The 15,151-nt window shown below is 50.6% G+C and overlaps 1 protein-coding gene across 1 annotated transcript in view; it reads left to right on the plus strand.

The window, feature by feature from the left end:
- The first annotated feature begins 605 nt into the window (after window positions 1-605).
- The window catches only part of LOC137385098 (AMP deaminase 3-like), a 115,498-nt gene continuing 100,952 nt past the window's right edge, over window positions 606-15,151 (plus strand). Inside the window, exons 1-2 of the mRNA XM_068059863.1 lie at window positions 606-868; window positions 13,596-13,671. Of these exons, the coding sequence (XP_067915964.1) occupies window positions 13,618-13,671 (54 nt within the window). The 5' untranslated portion in view covers window positions 606-868; window positions 13,596-13,617. The remainder of the gene's footprint in view (window positions 869-13,595; window positions 13,672-15,151) is intronic.

The raw sequence follows: 15,151 nt of genomic DNA on the forward strand, positions 1-15,151 counted from the left end.
TGCTGGGGGAGTGGAGGGCCAGGTGCACTTCCGCTCCCTCCTCACAGTGAGGTGTTGGTGCTGGGTTTCAAAGTACCTTTGAAATGAAGATAACCATAGCCAGCCTCAACATCAACGGCAGCGGGGGGTCTCACCGCAGATTTCACAATCTCTCAGTCCTCAGGGAAGGGAGATACGCGGTGAGCTTTCTGCAGGAAACCCACACCATTCCGGGAGATGAAGCCACCTGGCTCCTGGAGTGGCAGGGTGGGGTCGACATGAGTCACCTGGAGTGCATCATCGATGCCGAGAATGGCATTTTAGTTTGAGTTTTTGCTTTATTAATTTGAATTTAATAAATATATTTTACAAAATGCTCATAAGGGAGGCCTGAGGAATAAAGGCCGCCTTGACGAATGGGGGGAAAAACAGTGTAAATCTCCCTCTACACTGTCCCATCAAACTCTCAATGTTTGGAGAATTGTTTGTATTTCTAAGACAGTTCAGGCATGACAAGTGCGGGGCCTCTTCGCTCATTTGTAAGTCAGCTTTCTTACAATGATCCTTCAGTTCTGTCTGAGTGCCAGCTTAATGCTTTATTTGGACTGCATGTCATAAACAGCTCAGACCCAGCCCTGCTCGCGACTCTCTCTCTTCCTGGTCAGGTTGTGGCTATTTGATCAGTGCTGCCGGTGACTCCCCCTGCTTCTTTTGTGTGTGGTTCCAGAGACTGGGCAAACCTGTGGGGTTTCCGCAGAATAAGTGACTGTCTGGAGGACGACACTTCTCCCCTTCCCAGGACGGAGTGAGCGAGAAAGAAAAACCCATCACCACCAGCAGCAGCTTCTCGGCTATCCTCAATTCACTTCCCTACAGAATCAGCTCACCGGTGAGTTCAGGCAATGACAGAGTGACAGAGAGACAGACAGATAGACAGAATGAGGCAGAGGGTGTGTGTGTGTGTGTCAGTGCATGTGAGATAGAGTCAGAGAGAGAGGGAAAGACAGAGAAATGAGGATTTCCTTGTCACATGGGGTTCAAGTGATCCCCGAAAGCCCATTGAAAATCCTCACTGATAAACCCTTGTGAACCCCATTCAAAAACCTCCCCGTCATCAGTCGTTATGTGAATAGCAGGGACTGAGGGAGAGGGGAAGGGCAGGGGAGGGGGCGGAGATTCCCAAACTCATCGCCAGTTTTCAATATTCTCTTGCAAACATGTCTGACTAAATTTGTTTGGAATTTCTGGAGAGGTTCCTGTTAATGAAGCAAGTCCTTCGAAATCGAAGGAATGACTGGATATTAATGTCAGGAATTTCAAGAATTCTTCCCACATTGAATGCAGGAACAGGAAGAGGCCCATTCACACCCCTAGAGCCTGTTACACAGGAACAGGAGGAGGCCATTCACACCCCTAGAGCCTGTTACACAGGAACAGGAGGAGGCCCATTCACACCCCTCGAGCCTGTTACACAGGAACAGGAGGAGGCTCATTCAGCCCCCTCGAGCCTGTTACACAGGAACAGGAGGAGGCCCATTCACACCCCTCGAGCCTGTTACACAGGAACAGGAGGAGGCCATTCAGCCCCTCGAGCCTGTTACCCAGGAACAGGAGGAGGCCCATTCAGCCCCCTCGAGCCTGTTACACAGAAACAGGAGGAGGCCATTCACACCCCTACAGCCTGTTACACAGGAATAGGAAGTAGGCCATTCTGCCCTTGGAACACACAGCAGGAAATGCCTAGGCCCAATCCCGGCCTGTGCTGAGGCATCTGCTTGCAGGTGATCGAGGGGGAGTTGGTCTCAGTACCCAGAAAATAGGGGCAGGATTAAAAGCCACAGGCAAGGTTTCTGGTCCTGACAGCAACAGTAAATCTTGGCTTGTAAGTGTGTCACTGAGTGAGCAGAGGATCGCAATGGGCTTTCATTCATCCCTGGCTTGAAAACTGCATGAATCTTCAGTGCTAGCATCATGAGAGGGCTGCCTGGTGACTCAGATCCTCAGCTTGACTGTTCCAATAATCACCTGGCTGGCTTCACATCTTACAGCCCTCCCTAACTTTCAGCTGATCCAAAATACTGTGTCCCGTGCCCTAACACTCATCATGACTTGTTCATCCTTTACATTGGCTCATGGTGAAGCAGTGCCTCGACTTGAAAATTTACATCCTCGCTCTCAATTCCCTCCAATGGCCTCGCCCCTCCCTATCTCCCTACCTCCATCCCCTACAACCCTCCCTATCTCTGCAACCTCCTCCAGTCCCAACAACCCTCCCGATCTCTGTAACCTCCTCCAGATCCTACAACCATCCCGATCTCTGTAACCTCCTCCAGCCCCTACAAACCTCCCGATCTCTGTAACTTCCTCCAGCCCCTTCAACCCTCCCTATCTCTGTAACCTCCTCCAGCTCCGACAACCCTCCCAACCGATGTAACAACCTCCAGTCCCTAGAACCCTCCCTATCTCTGTAACCTCCTCCAGCTCCTACAACCCTCCCTATCTATGTAACATCCTCCATTCCTTACAAACCTCCCTTTCTATGTAACATCCTCCATTCCCTACAAACCTCCCTATCTCTGTTACCACCTCCAGCCCCTACAACCCTCCCTATCTCTGGAACCTCCTCCAGCTCCTACAACCCTCCCTATCTATGTTACCACCTCCAGCCCCTACAACCCTCCCTATCTCTGGAACCTCCTCCAGTCCCGACAACCCTCCCTATCTATGAAACATCCTCCAGTCCCTCCAATCCCTCCAACCCTCCCTATCTCTGTCACCTCCTCCAGCTCCTACAACCCTCCCTATCTATGTAACCTCCTCCAACCACTTCAACCATCCCTATCTCTGTAACCTCCTCCAGCTCCCACAACCCTCCCTATCTCTGTAACCTCCTCCAGCTCCTACAACCCTCCCTATCTCTGTAACCTCCTCCAGCCCCTACAACACTCCCTATCTCTGTAACCTCCTCCAGCCCCTTCAACCCTCCCTATCTCTGTAACCTCCTCCAGCTCCCACAACCCTCCCTATCTCTGTAACCTCCTCCAGCCCCGACAACCCTCCCTATCTCTGTAACCTCCTCCAGCCCCTTCAACCCTCCCTATCTCTGTAACCTCCTCCAGCTCCCACAGCCCTCCCTATCTCTGTAACCTCCTCCAGCCCCGACAACCCTCCCTATCTCTGTAACCTCCTCCAGCCCCGACAACCCTCCCTATCTCTGTAACCTCCTCCAGCTCCCACAACCCTCCCTATATCTGTAACCTCCTCCAGCCCCGACAACCCTCCCTATCTCTGTAACCTCCTCCAGCTCCCACAACCCTCCCTATCTCTGTAACCTCCTCCAGCCCCTTCAACCCTCCCTATCTCTGTAACCTCCTCCAGCCCCGACAACACTCCCTATCTCTGCAACCTCCTCCAGCCCCTTCAACCCTCCCTATCTCTGTAACCTCCTCCAGCTCCCACAACCCTCCCTATCTCTGTAACCTCCTCCAGCCCCTTCAACCCTCCCTATCTCTGTGACCTCCTCCAGCCCCTACAACCCTCCCTATATCTGTAACCTCCTCCAGCCCCGACAACCCTCTCCATCTCAGTAACCTCCTTCAGCCGCTACAACCCTCCCTATCTCTGTAGCCTCCTCCAGCCCCTACAACCCTCCCTATCTCTGCAAACTCCTCCAGCCCCGACAACACTCACTATCTCTGTAACCTCCTCTAGACCCTATAACCCTCCCTAACTCTGTAACCTCCACCAGCCCTTCAACCCTCCCTATTTCTGTAAACTCCTCCAGCCCCTTCAACACTCCCTATCTCTGTAATCTCCTCCAGCCCCTACAACACTCCCTATCTCTGTAACCTCCTCCAGCCCCTACAACACTCCTTGTCTCTGTATCCTCCTCCAGCCCCTGAAACCCTCCCTATCTCTGTAACCTCCTCCAGCTCCTACAACCCTCCCTATCTATGTAACATCCTCCATTCCCTACAAACCTCCCTATCTCTGTAACATCCTCCATCCCCTTCAACACTCTCTATCTTTGTAACGTCCACCAGCCCCTACAACACTCCCTATCTCTGTAACCTCCTCCAGCTCCTACAACCCTCCCTATCTCTGTAACATCCTCCATCCCCTTCAACCCTCCCTATCTTTGTAACGTCCACCAGCCCCTACATCACTCCCTATCTCTGTAACCTCCTCCAGTCCCTACAACACTCCCTATCTCTGTAACCTCCTCCAGCCCCTAAAACCCTCCCTATCTCAGTAAACTCCTCTAGTCCCTACAACCCTCCCTATCTCTGTAACCTCCTCCAGCCCCTTCAACACTCCCTATCTCTGTAACCTCCTCCAGCCCCTACAACCCTCCCTATCTCTGTAACCTCCCCCTGCCCCACCAACCCTCCCTATCTCTGTAACCTCCTCCAGTCTTCACAACCCTCCCGATCTCCATAACCTCCTCCAGCTCCCACAACCCTCCCTATCTCTGTAACCTCCTCCAGCCCCGACAACCCTCTCCATCTCAGTAACCTCCTCCAGCCCCTACAGCCCTCCCTATCTCTGTGACCTCCTCCAGCCCCTACAACCCTCCCTATATCTGTAACCTCCTCCAGCCCCTACAACCGTCCCTATCTCTGCAACCTCCTCCAGCCCCGACAACACTCCCCATATCTGTAACCTCCTTCAGCCGCTACAACCCTCCCTATCTGTGTCGCCTCCTCCAGCCCCTACAACCCTCCCTATCTCTGCAAACTCCTCCAGCCCCGACAACACTCCCTATCTCTGTGACCTCCTCTAGACCCTATAACCCTCCCTATCTCTGTAACCTCCTCCAGCCCCTACAACCCTCCCTCTATATGTAACCTCCTCCAGCCCCTACAACTCTCCCTATCTCTGTAACCTCCTACAGCCCCTACAACCCACCCTATCTATGTAACATCCTCCAGCCCCTACAACCCTCCCTATCTCTGTAACCTCCTCCAGCCCCTTCAACACTCCCTATCTCTGTAATCTCCTCCAGCCCCTACAACACTCCCTATCTCTGTAACCTCCTCCAGCCCCTACAACACTCCTTATCTCTGTAACCTCCTCCAACCACTTCAACCCTCCCTATCTCTGTCACCTCCTCCAGCTGCTACAACCCTCCCTGTCTATGTAACATCCTCCATTCCCTACAAACCTCCCTATCTATGTAACATCAACCATTCCCTACAAACCTCCCTATCTCTGTAACCTCCTCCAGCCCCTACAACACTCCCTATCTCTGTAACTTCCACCAGCCCCTACAACACTCTGTATCTCTGTAACCTCCTCCAGCCCCTAAAACCCTCCTTATCTCAGTAAACTCCTCTAGTCCCTACAACCCTCCCTATCTCTGTAACCTCCTCCAGCCCCTTCAACACTCCCTATATCTGTAACATCCTCCAGTCTATACAACCCTCCCTATCTCTGCAACGTCCTCCAGCCCCTACAACCCTCCCTATCTCTGTAACCTCCCCCAGCCCCACCAACCCTCCCTATCTCTGTAACCTCCTCCAGTCTTCACAACCCTCCCGATCTCCATAACCTCCTCCAGCTCCCACAACCCTCCCTCTCTCTGTAACCTCCTCCAGCCCCGACAACCCTCTCCATCTCAGTAACCTCCTCCAGCCCCTACAGTCCTCCCTATCTCTGTGACCTCCTCCAGCCCCGACAACCCTCCCTATATCTGTAACCTCCTCCAGTCCCTACAACCCTCCCTATCTCTGTAACCTCCTCCAGTCCCTATAACCCTCCCTATCTCTGTAACCTCCTCCAGCCCCTTCAACACTCACTATCTCTGTAACCTCCTCCAGCCCCTACAACCCTCCCTATCTCTGTAACCTCCTCCATCCCCTGCAACCCTCCCTATCTCTGTACCCTTCTCCAGCCCCTTCAACACTCCCTATCTCTGTAACCTCCTCCAGCCCCTACAACCCTCCCTATCTCTGTAACCTCCTCTAGTCCCTAAAACCCTCCCTATCTCTGTAACCTCCTCTAGTCCCTACAACCCTCCCTATCACTGTACCCTCCTCCAGCCCCTGCAACCCTCCCTATCTCTGTAACCTCCTCCAGCCCCTAAAACCCTCCCTATCTCTGTAACCTCCTCTAGTCCCTACAACCCTCCCTATCACTGTACCCTCCTCCAGCCCCTGCAACCCTCCCTATCTCTGTAACCTCCTCCAGCCCCTACAACCCTCCCTATCTCTGCAAACTCCTCCAGCCCTGACAACACTCACTATCTCTGTAACCTCCTCCAGCCTCTACAAACCTCCCTATTTCTGTAAACTCCTCCAGCCCCTACAACACTCGCTTCTCTGTAACCTCCTCTAGACCCTTTAACCCTCCCTATTTCTGTAAACTCCTCCAGCCCCTACAACCCTCCCTATCTCTGCAACCTCCTCCAGCCCTTGCAACCCTCCCTATTTCTGTTATCTCCTCCAGCCCCTACACTCCTCCCTATCTCTGTAACCTCCTCCAGTCGCTGCAACCCTCCCTATCTCTGTAACCTCCTCCAGCTCCGACAACACTCCCTATCTCTGTAACCTCCTCCAGCCCCTGAAACCCCACCTATCTCTGTAATCTCCTCCAGCCCCTACAACCCTCCCTATCTCTGTAATCTCCTCCAGCCCCGACAACCCTCACTATCTCTGCAAACACCTCCAGCCGTCACAATACTCACTATCTCTGTAACTCCTCCAGCCTTTACAATCGTCTCGATCTCTGTAACTGCCTCCAGTCCTTACAGTTCTCCCTATCCCTGCAACCTCCTCCAGCCCCAGAATATTCCCTATCTCTGTAACCTCCTCCAGCCCCGACAACACTCACTATCTCTGTAACCTCCTCCAGCCCCTGCAACAATTACTATCTCTGCAACGACCTCGGGCCTCCACAACCCTCCCTATCTCTGTAACCTCCTCCTGACCCTTCAACCCTCCCTATCTCTGTAACCTCCTCCAGCCCCTACAACCCTCGCTATCTCTGTAACCTCCACCAGCCCCTACAACTCTCCCTATCTCTGCAACCTCCTCCAGCCCCTACAACCCTCCCTATCTCTGTAATCTCCTCCAGCCCCTACAACCCTCCCTATCTCTGTAATCTCCTCCAGCCCCTACAACCCTCCCTATCTCTGTAATCTCCTCCAGCCCCTACAACTCTCCCTATCTCTGTAACCTCCTCTAGACCCTTTAACCCTCCCTATTTCTGCAACCTCCTCCAGCCCCTACAACCCTCCCTATCTCTGTAGCCTCCTCCAGCCCCTACAACCCGCCCTATCTCTGCAAACTCCTCCAGCCCCGACAACACTCACTATCTCTGTAACCTCCTCTAGAACCTATAACCCTCCCTATTTCTGTAACCTCCTCCAGCTCCCACAACCCTCCCTATCTCTGTAGCCTCCTCCAGCCCCTACAACCCGCCCTATCTCTGCAAACTCCTCCAGCCCCGACAACACTCCCTATCTCTGTAACCTCCTCCAGCCCCTTCAACGCTCCCTATCTCTGTAACCTCCTCCAGCTCCCACAACCCTCGCTATCTCTGTAACCTCCTCCAGCCCCGACAACCCTCTCCATCTCAGTAAGCTCCTCCAGCCCCTACAACCCTCCCTATCTCTGTAACCTCCTCTAGACCGTTTAACCCTCCCTATTTCTGTAACCTCCTCCAGCCCCTACAACCCTCCCTATCTCTGTAACCTCCTCCAGCCCCTACAACCCTCCCTATTTCTGTAAACTTCTCCAGCCCCTACAACACTCGCTTCTCTGTAACCTCCTCCAGCCCCGACAACCGTCCCTATCTCTGTAACCTCCTCCAGCCCCTACAAACCCTCCCTATCTCTGCAACCTCCTCCAGCCCTTGCAACCCTCCCTATTTCTGTCATCTCCTCCAGCCCCTACAACCCACCCTATCTCTGTAGCCTCCTCCAGCCCCTACAACCCTCCTGATTTCTGCAAACACCTCCAGCCCCGACAACACTCACTATCTCTGTAATTTCCTCCAGCCCCTACAACCCTCACTATCTCTGCAAACACCTCCAGCCCTCACAATACTCACTATCTCTGTAACTCCTCCAGCCTTTACAATCGTCCTGATCTCTGTAACTGCCTCCAGTCCTTACAACTCTCCCTATCCCTGCAACCTCCTCCAGCCCCAGAACATTCCCTATCTCTGTAACCTCCTCCAGCCCCTACAACACTCACTATCTCTGTAACCTCCTCCAGCCCCTGCAACAATTACTATCTCTGCAACGACCTCGAGCCTCTACAACCCTCCCTATCTCTGTAACCTCCTCCAGACCCTTCAACTCTCCCTATCTCTGTAACCTCCTCCAGCCCCTACAACCCTCCCTATCTCTGTAACCTCCACCAGCCCCTACAACTCTCCCTATCTCTGTAACCTCCTCCAGCCCCGACAACCCTCCCTATCTCTGTAACCTCCTCCAGCCCCGACAACCCTCCCTATTTCTGTAATCTCCTCCAGCCCCTACAACCCTCCCTATCTCTGCAACCTCCTCCAGCCCCTACAACCCTCCCCATCTCTGAATCTCCTCCAGCCCCTACAACCCTCCCTATCTCTGTAATCTCCTCCAGCCCCGACAACCATCCCTATATCTGCAACCTCCTCCAGCCCCTACAACCCTCCCTATCTCTGTAATCTCCTCCAGCCCCTACAACCCTCCCTATCTCTGTAATCTCCTCCAGCCACTACAACCCTCCCTATCTCTGTAATCTCCTCCAGCCCCTACAACCCTCCCTATCTCTGTAATCTCCTCCAGCCCCGACAACCATCCCTATATCTGCAACCTCTTCCAGCCCCTACAACACTCCCTATCTCTGTAATCTCCTCCAGCCCCGACAACCCTCCCTATCTCTGCAACCTCCTCCAGCCCCTACAATCCTCTGAGATCTCTGCACTCCTCCAATTCTGGCCTCTTGCCCATCCCCCGGATTTTAATCGCTCCACCATTGGCGGCCGTGCATTCAGCTGCCTGGGCCCAAAGATCTGGAATTGACTCCCTAAACCTCTCCACCTCTTCCTTTTGAAGCTCTTTTAAAAACCTCCATCTTTAAACAGGCTTTTGTTCACCGGCCCTAAGATCTACTTTTATGGCTCGGGTTGTATTTTGTGTTTTGATAATAGTTCCTGTGAAGCAGATTGGGACATTTTACTGTGTTGAAGGCATTTTACAAATGCAAGTATTTGTTGCTGTTCGAGAGATAATTGACCTGAGCTTCCTCCCCTGGGTTGAGTACAAATACGTGACAAAGCAAGAACCAAATGATTTGGGACATGATCTGAGAAGCTGTGTCCCTTTAAGGAGATTGGCAGCCTGGGGCAGCAACTTTTATGTTTCTGCAGCAACCGTTTCCTGAATTGCCAAACTGTGACTTTCGGAGTATGATGCTGTGGAGATAAGCTCACTGCTTATAGTTGCAGGAACCGCTGAATATTTTAAATAGGCGGGGCTAATTGCGGGGAGAGAACTGGGCACCAAAATACAGCTGACACTCCCCGATGTCTGTGCAGAGGGAGCGCTTGCTGTCGGAGGGTCAGTAGTGAGGGAGTGCCGCACTATTGGAGTGTCAGTACTGAGGGAGTGCTGCACTGTTGGAGGGTCAGTCCTGAAGTAGTGCTGCACTGTTGAAGGGTCAGTACTGAGGGAGTGCTGCACTGTCGAAGGGTCAGTACTGAGGGAGTGCTGCACTGTCGAAGGGTCAGTACTGAGGGAGCGCTGCATTGTCGGAGGGTCAATACTGAGGGAGCGCTGCATTGTCGGAGGGTCAATACTGAGGGAGCGCTGCATTGTCGGAGGGTCAATACTGAGGGAGCGCTGCATTGTCGGAGGGTCAATACTGAGGGAGCGCTGCACTGTCAGAGGGTCAGTACTGAAGGAGTGCTGCTCTGTCGAAGGGTCAGTACTGAGGGAGTGCTGCACTGTTGGAGGGTCAGTCCTGAAGTAGTGCTGCACTGTTGAAGGGTCAGTACTGAGGGAGTGCTGCACTGTTGAAGGGTCAGTACTGAGGGAGCGCTGCATTGTCGGAGGGTCAATACTGAGGGAGCGCTGCATTGTCGGAGGGTCAATACTGAGGGAGCGCTGCATTGTCGGAGGGTCAATACTGAGGGAGCGCTGCACTGTCAGAGGGTTAGTACTGAGGGAGTGCTGCTCTGTTGAAGGGTCAGTACTGAGGGAGTGCTGCTCTGTCGAAGGGTCAGTACTGAGGGAGTGCTGCACTGTTGGAGGGTCAGTACTGAAGTAGTGCTGCACTGTTGAAGGGTCAGTACTGAGGGCGTGCTGCACTGTTGAAGGGTCAGTACTGAGGGAGTGCTGCATTGTCGGATGGTCAGTACTGAGGGAGCGCTGCATTGTCGGAGGGTCAATACTGAGGGAGCGCTGCACTGTCAGAGGATCAGTACTGAGGGAGTGCTGCTCTGTTGAAGGGTTAGTACTGAGGGAGTGCTGCACTGTCGGAGGGTCAGTACTGAGGGAGTGCTGCTCTGTCGAAGGGTCAGTCCTGAGGGAGTGCTGCACTGTCGGAGGGTCAGTACTGAGGAAGCATTGCACTGTCAGAGGATCAGTACTGAGGGAGTGCTGCACTGTCAGAGCATCAGTACTGAGGGAGTGCTGCACTATCGAAGTGTCAGTGCTGAGGGAGTGCTGCACTGCACTGTCAGAGGATCAGTACTGAGGGAGTGCTGCTCTGTTGAAGGGTTAGTACTGAGGGAGTGCTGCACTGTCGGAGGGTCAGTACTGAGGGAGTGCTGCTCTGTCGAAGGGTCAGTACTGAGGGAGTGCTGCACTGTCGGAGGGTCAGTACTGAGGGACCCCCAACATCATCAAAAGCCTGTCCAGCTGGGAGAAATTCAGCAAAACCTGAAGAAGGAGTTCTGCTGTGAATTCCACACTTCAAGTTGTTGCAGTAATGAATTGAAAGTGACCACTGCCTCCAGTCTGAAATCTCAACCACCAGAAAACTACAAAGGCCCAGGCCTGCAACTTCAAAAGAAAAATTGACCTCGGAGAAAATCCAACAGATTTACCGTGAAGCTCAAAGATCTACCTTATTTCAGACCACTTACCCTGTTCCTCTGTCTGTCTCTTCTTGGGTGTTTGTGTGAGAGAGTGAATGTGTGCATGGCTGCAGTTGTGACAATTTTGGGAATGAATATTGCTCAATAAATTGTTAATCTTTTGTTTAACACCTGCAAGGAAACCTGTCGCTCTTTATTTGACAAATAAAACACAAAGGGGTTGAAAAGTAAATAACAAAAGCACTTGCTGCAATCAGTAGGGGGTTATACAGTGGGAACAACCGACAGCCGTCATCACTAGGCTGTAAACAGTCTGGAAACTAACTGAGGAATATGGGAGCTGAACATCTAGATTACCAGATAACCGGGAGAGAGTAACAGGCTGGAATCTAATCGAGTGGTTCGGGGGGTTCTGATACAGAATAACAGATACCCAGGAGTGAATTACAGACTGGAATCTAACAGAGGGGTTCGGGGGGTTTATATATAGAATGACAGATACCCGGGAGTGAATTACAGACTGGAATACAATAAAGGGGTTCGGGGGGTTTATATATAGAATGACAGATACCCGGGAGTGAGTTACAGACAGGAATCTAATAGAGGGGTTCGGGGGGTTTATATATAGAATGACAGATACCCAGGAGTGAATTACAGACTGGAATCTAACAGAGGGGTTCGGGGGGTTTATATATAGAATGACAGATACCCGGGAGTGAGTTACAGACAGGAATCTAATAGAGGGGTTCGGGGGGTTTATATATAGAATGACAGATACCCGGGAGTGAGTTACAGACAGGAATCTAATAGAGGGGTTCGGGGGGTTTATATATAGAATGACAGATACCCGGGAGTGAATTACAGACAGGAATCTAACAGAGGGGTTCGGGGGGTTTATATATAGAATGACAGATACCCGGGAGTGAGTTACAGACTGGAATGTAATAGAGGGGTTCGGGAGGTTTATATATGGAATGACAGATACCCAGGAGTGAATTACAGACTGGAATCTAATAGAGGGGTTCGGGAGGTTGATATATAGAATGACAGATACCCGGGAGTGAGTTACAGACAGGAATCTAATAGAGGGGTTCGGGGGGTTTATATATAGAATGACAGATACCCGGGAGTGAGTTACAGACAGGAATCTAATAGAGGGGTTCGGGGGGTTTATATATAGAATGACAGATACCCGGGAGTGAGTTACAGACAGGAATCTAATAGAGGGGTTCGGGTGGTTTATATATAGAATGACAGATACCCGGGAGTGAGTTACAGACTGGAATCTAATCGAAGGGTTTGGGAGGGTTACTATATGGAATAACAGATACACGTGAGTGAGTTACAGACTGGAATCTAATCGAGGGGTTCGGGGATTTATATACAGAATAACAGGTACCCAGGAGTGAGTTACAGACTGGAATCTAATAGAGGGGTTCGGAGATTTATATACAGAATAACAGGTACCCAGGAGTGAGTTACAGACTGGAATACAATCGAGGGGTTCTGGGGGTTTATATATAGAATAACAGATACCCGGGAGTGAGTTACAGACTGGAATCTAATCGAAGGGTTCGGGGGGTTTATATATAGAATGACAGATACCCGGGAGTGAGTTACAGACTGGAATCTAATAGAGAGGTTTGGGGGGTTTATATATAGAATAACAGATACCCAGGAGTGAGTTACAGACTGGAATCTAATCGAGTGGTTCGGGGGGTTTATATATAGAATGACAGATACCTGGGAGTGAGTTACAGACTGGAATCTAATCGAGGAGTTCGGGGGGGTTTATATACAGAATAACAGGTACCCGGGAGCGGGTTACAGACTGGAATCTAATCGAGGGGTTCGGGGGGTTTATATATAGAATGACAGATACCCAGGAGTGAGTTACAGACTGGAATCTAATTGAGGGGTTCGGGGATTTATATACAGAATAACAGATACCCGGGAGTGTGTTACAGACTGGAATCTAATCGAGGGGTTCGAGGGGTTTATATATAGAATGACAGATACCCAGGAGTGAGTTACAGACTGGAATCTAATTGAGGGGTTCGGGGATTGATATACAGAATAACAGGTACCCGGGAGTGAGTTACAGACTGGAATCTAATCGAGGGCTTCGGGGGGGTTTATATACAGAATAACAGGTACCCAGGAGTGAATTACAGACTGGAATCTAATAGAGGAGTTCGGGGGATTTATATATAGAATGACAGATACCCAGGAGTGAGTTACAGACTGGAATCTAATAGAGGGGTTCGGGGGGTTTATATATAGAATGACAGATACCCAGGAGTGAGTTACAGACTGGAATCTAATTGAGGGGTTCGGGGATTGATATACAGAATAACAGGTACCCGGGAGTGAGTTACAGACTGGAATCTAATCGAGGGCTTCGGGGGGGTTTATATACAGAATAACAGGTACCCAGGAGTGAATTACAGACTGGAATCTAATAGAGGAGTTCGGGGGATTTATATATAGAATGACAGATACCCAGGAGTGAGTTACAGACTGGAATCTAATCGAGGGTGAAGAATAAGCACAGTGTTGCACTAATTTTAATAATTATTTTTCTATAGGAGCTTAGGACATCAGGCAGCGATGTCAGAAATGGATTATCATCATATAATTGTGACTGACGATACTGCAGCTGGGGTAAGAATATTAATATTTAACAGCAATCTCACAGTAAAAGGTATATTCCTCCAGATTGGAATCTTTCACATTGAAATCACAATTAAAGGAGAGTTCTTTCCCACTCGACCTCACACACACACACTCAAATCACTATTAAAGGAGTGTTCCTTCACACCGGGGCTCACACACACACTGAAATCACTATTAAAGGAGTGTTCCTTCACACCTGGGCTTACACACACACTGAAATCACGATTAAAGGAGTGTTCATTCAAACACGGGCTCAAACAAACACTGAGTTCAAAATAAAACAAGTGTTCTTTCACACTCAGGCTCACAAACACACTGAGATCACTATTAAAGGAGTGTTCCTTCACTCCTGGGCTCACACACACACACTCAAATCACTATTAAAGGAGTGTTCCTTCACACCTGGGCTTACACACACACTGAAATCACGATTAAAGGAGTGTTCCTTCACACCCGGGCTCAAACATACACTGAGTTCAAAATAAAACAAATGTTCTTTCACACTCGGGCTCACACACACACTGAGATCACTATAAATGGAGTGTTCCTTCACACCCAGGCTCTCACACACACACTCAAATCACTATTAAAGGAGTGTTCCTTCACACCCGGGCTCACACACACACTGAAATCACTATAAATGGAGTGTTCCTTCACACCTGGGCTCAGACACACATTGAGATCACCAATAAAGGAGACTCCCTTCACTCCCGGGCTCACACACACTGAAATCACTATAAATGGAGTGTTCCTTCACACCTGGGCTCACATACACATTGAGATCACTATTAAAGGCGTGTTCCATCACACCCGGGCTCACACACATACTGAAATCACTATTAAAGGAGAGTCCCTTCACTCCCGGGCTCACACACACTGAAATCACTATAAATGGAGTGTCCTTACACACCTGGGCTCGCACACACATTGAGATCACTATGAAAGGGGTGTTTCTTCACACCTGGGCTCACAAACACACTGAAATGACTATTAAAGGAGTGTTCCTTCACACCCGGGCTCACACACACACTGAAATCACTATTAAAGGGGTGTTCCTTCTCATCGGGCTCACACACACACTGAAATTACTATTAAAGTCGTGTTCCTTCACACCCGGGCTCACACACACACTGAAATCACTATTAAAGGAGTGTTCCTTCAAACCCGGGCTCACACACACACTGAAATTAATATTAAAGGAGTGTTCCTTCACACCAGGGCTCACACACACACTGAAATCACTATTAAAGGAGTGTTCCTTCACACCCGGGCTCACACACACACTGAAATCACGATTAAAGGAGTGTTCCTTCGCACCCGGGCTCACACACACACTGAAATCACTATTAAAGGAGTGTTCCTTCACACCTGGGCTCACACACACTGAAATCCCGATAAATGGAGTGTCCCTTCACACCTGGGCTCACACACACTGAAATCACTAGAAATGGAGTGTCCCTTCACACCT

This window comes from Heterodontus francisci, chromosome 28 (genome assembly GCF_036365525.1).
Source record: "Heterodontus francisci isolate sHetFra1 chromosome 28, sHetFra1.hap1, whole genome shotgun sequence".
In the NCBI taxonomy this organism is placed as follows: Eukaryota; Metazoa; Chordata; class Chondrichthyes; order Heterodontiformes; family Heterodontidae; genus Heterodontus; species Heterodontus francisci.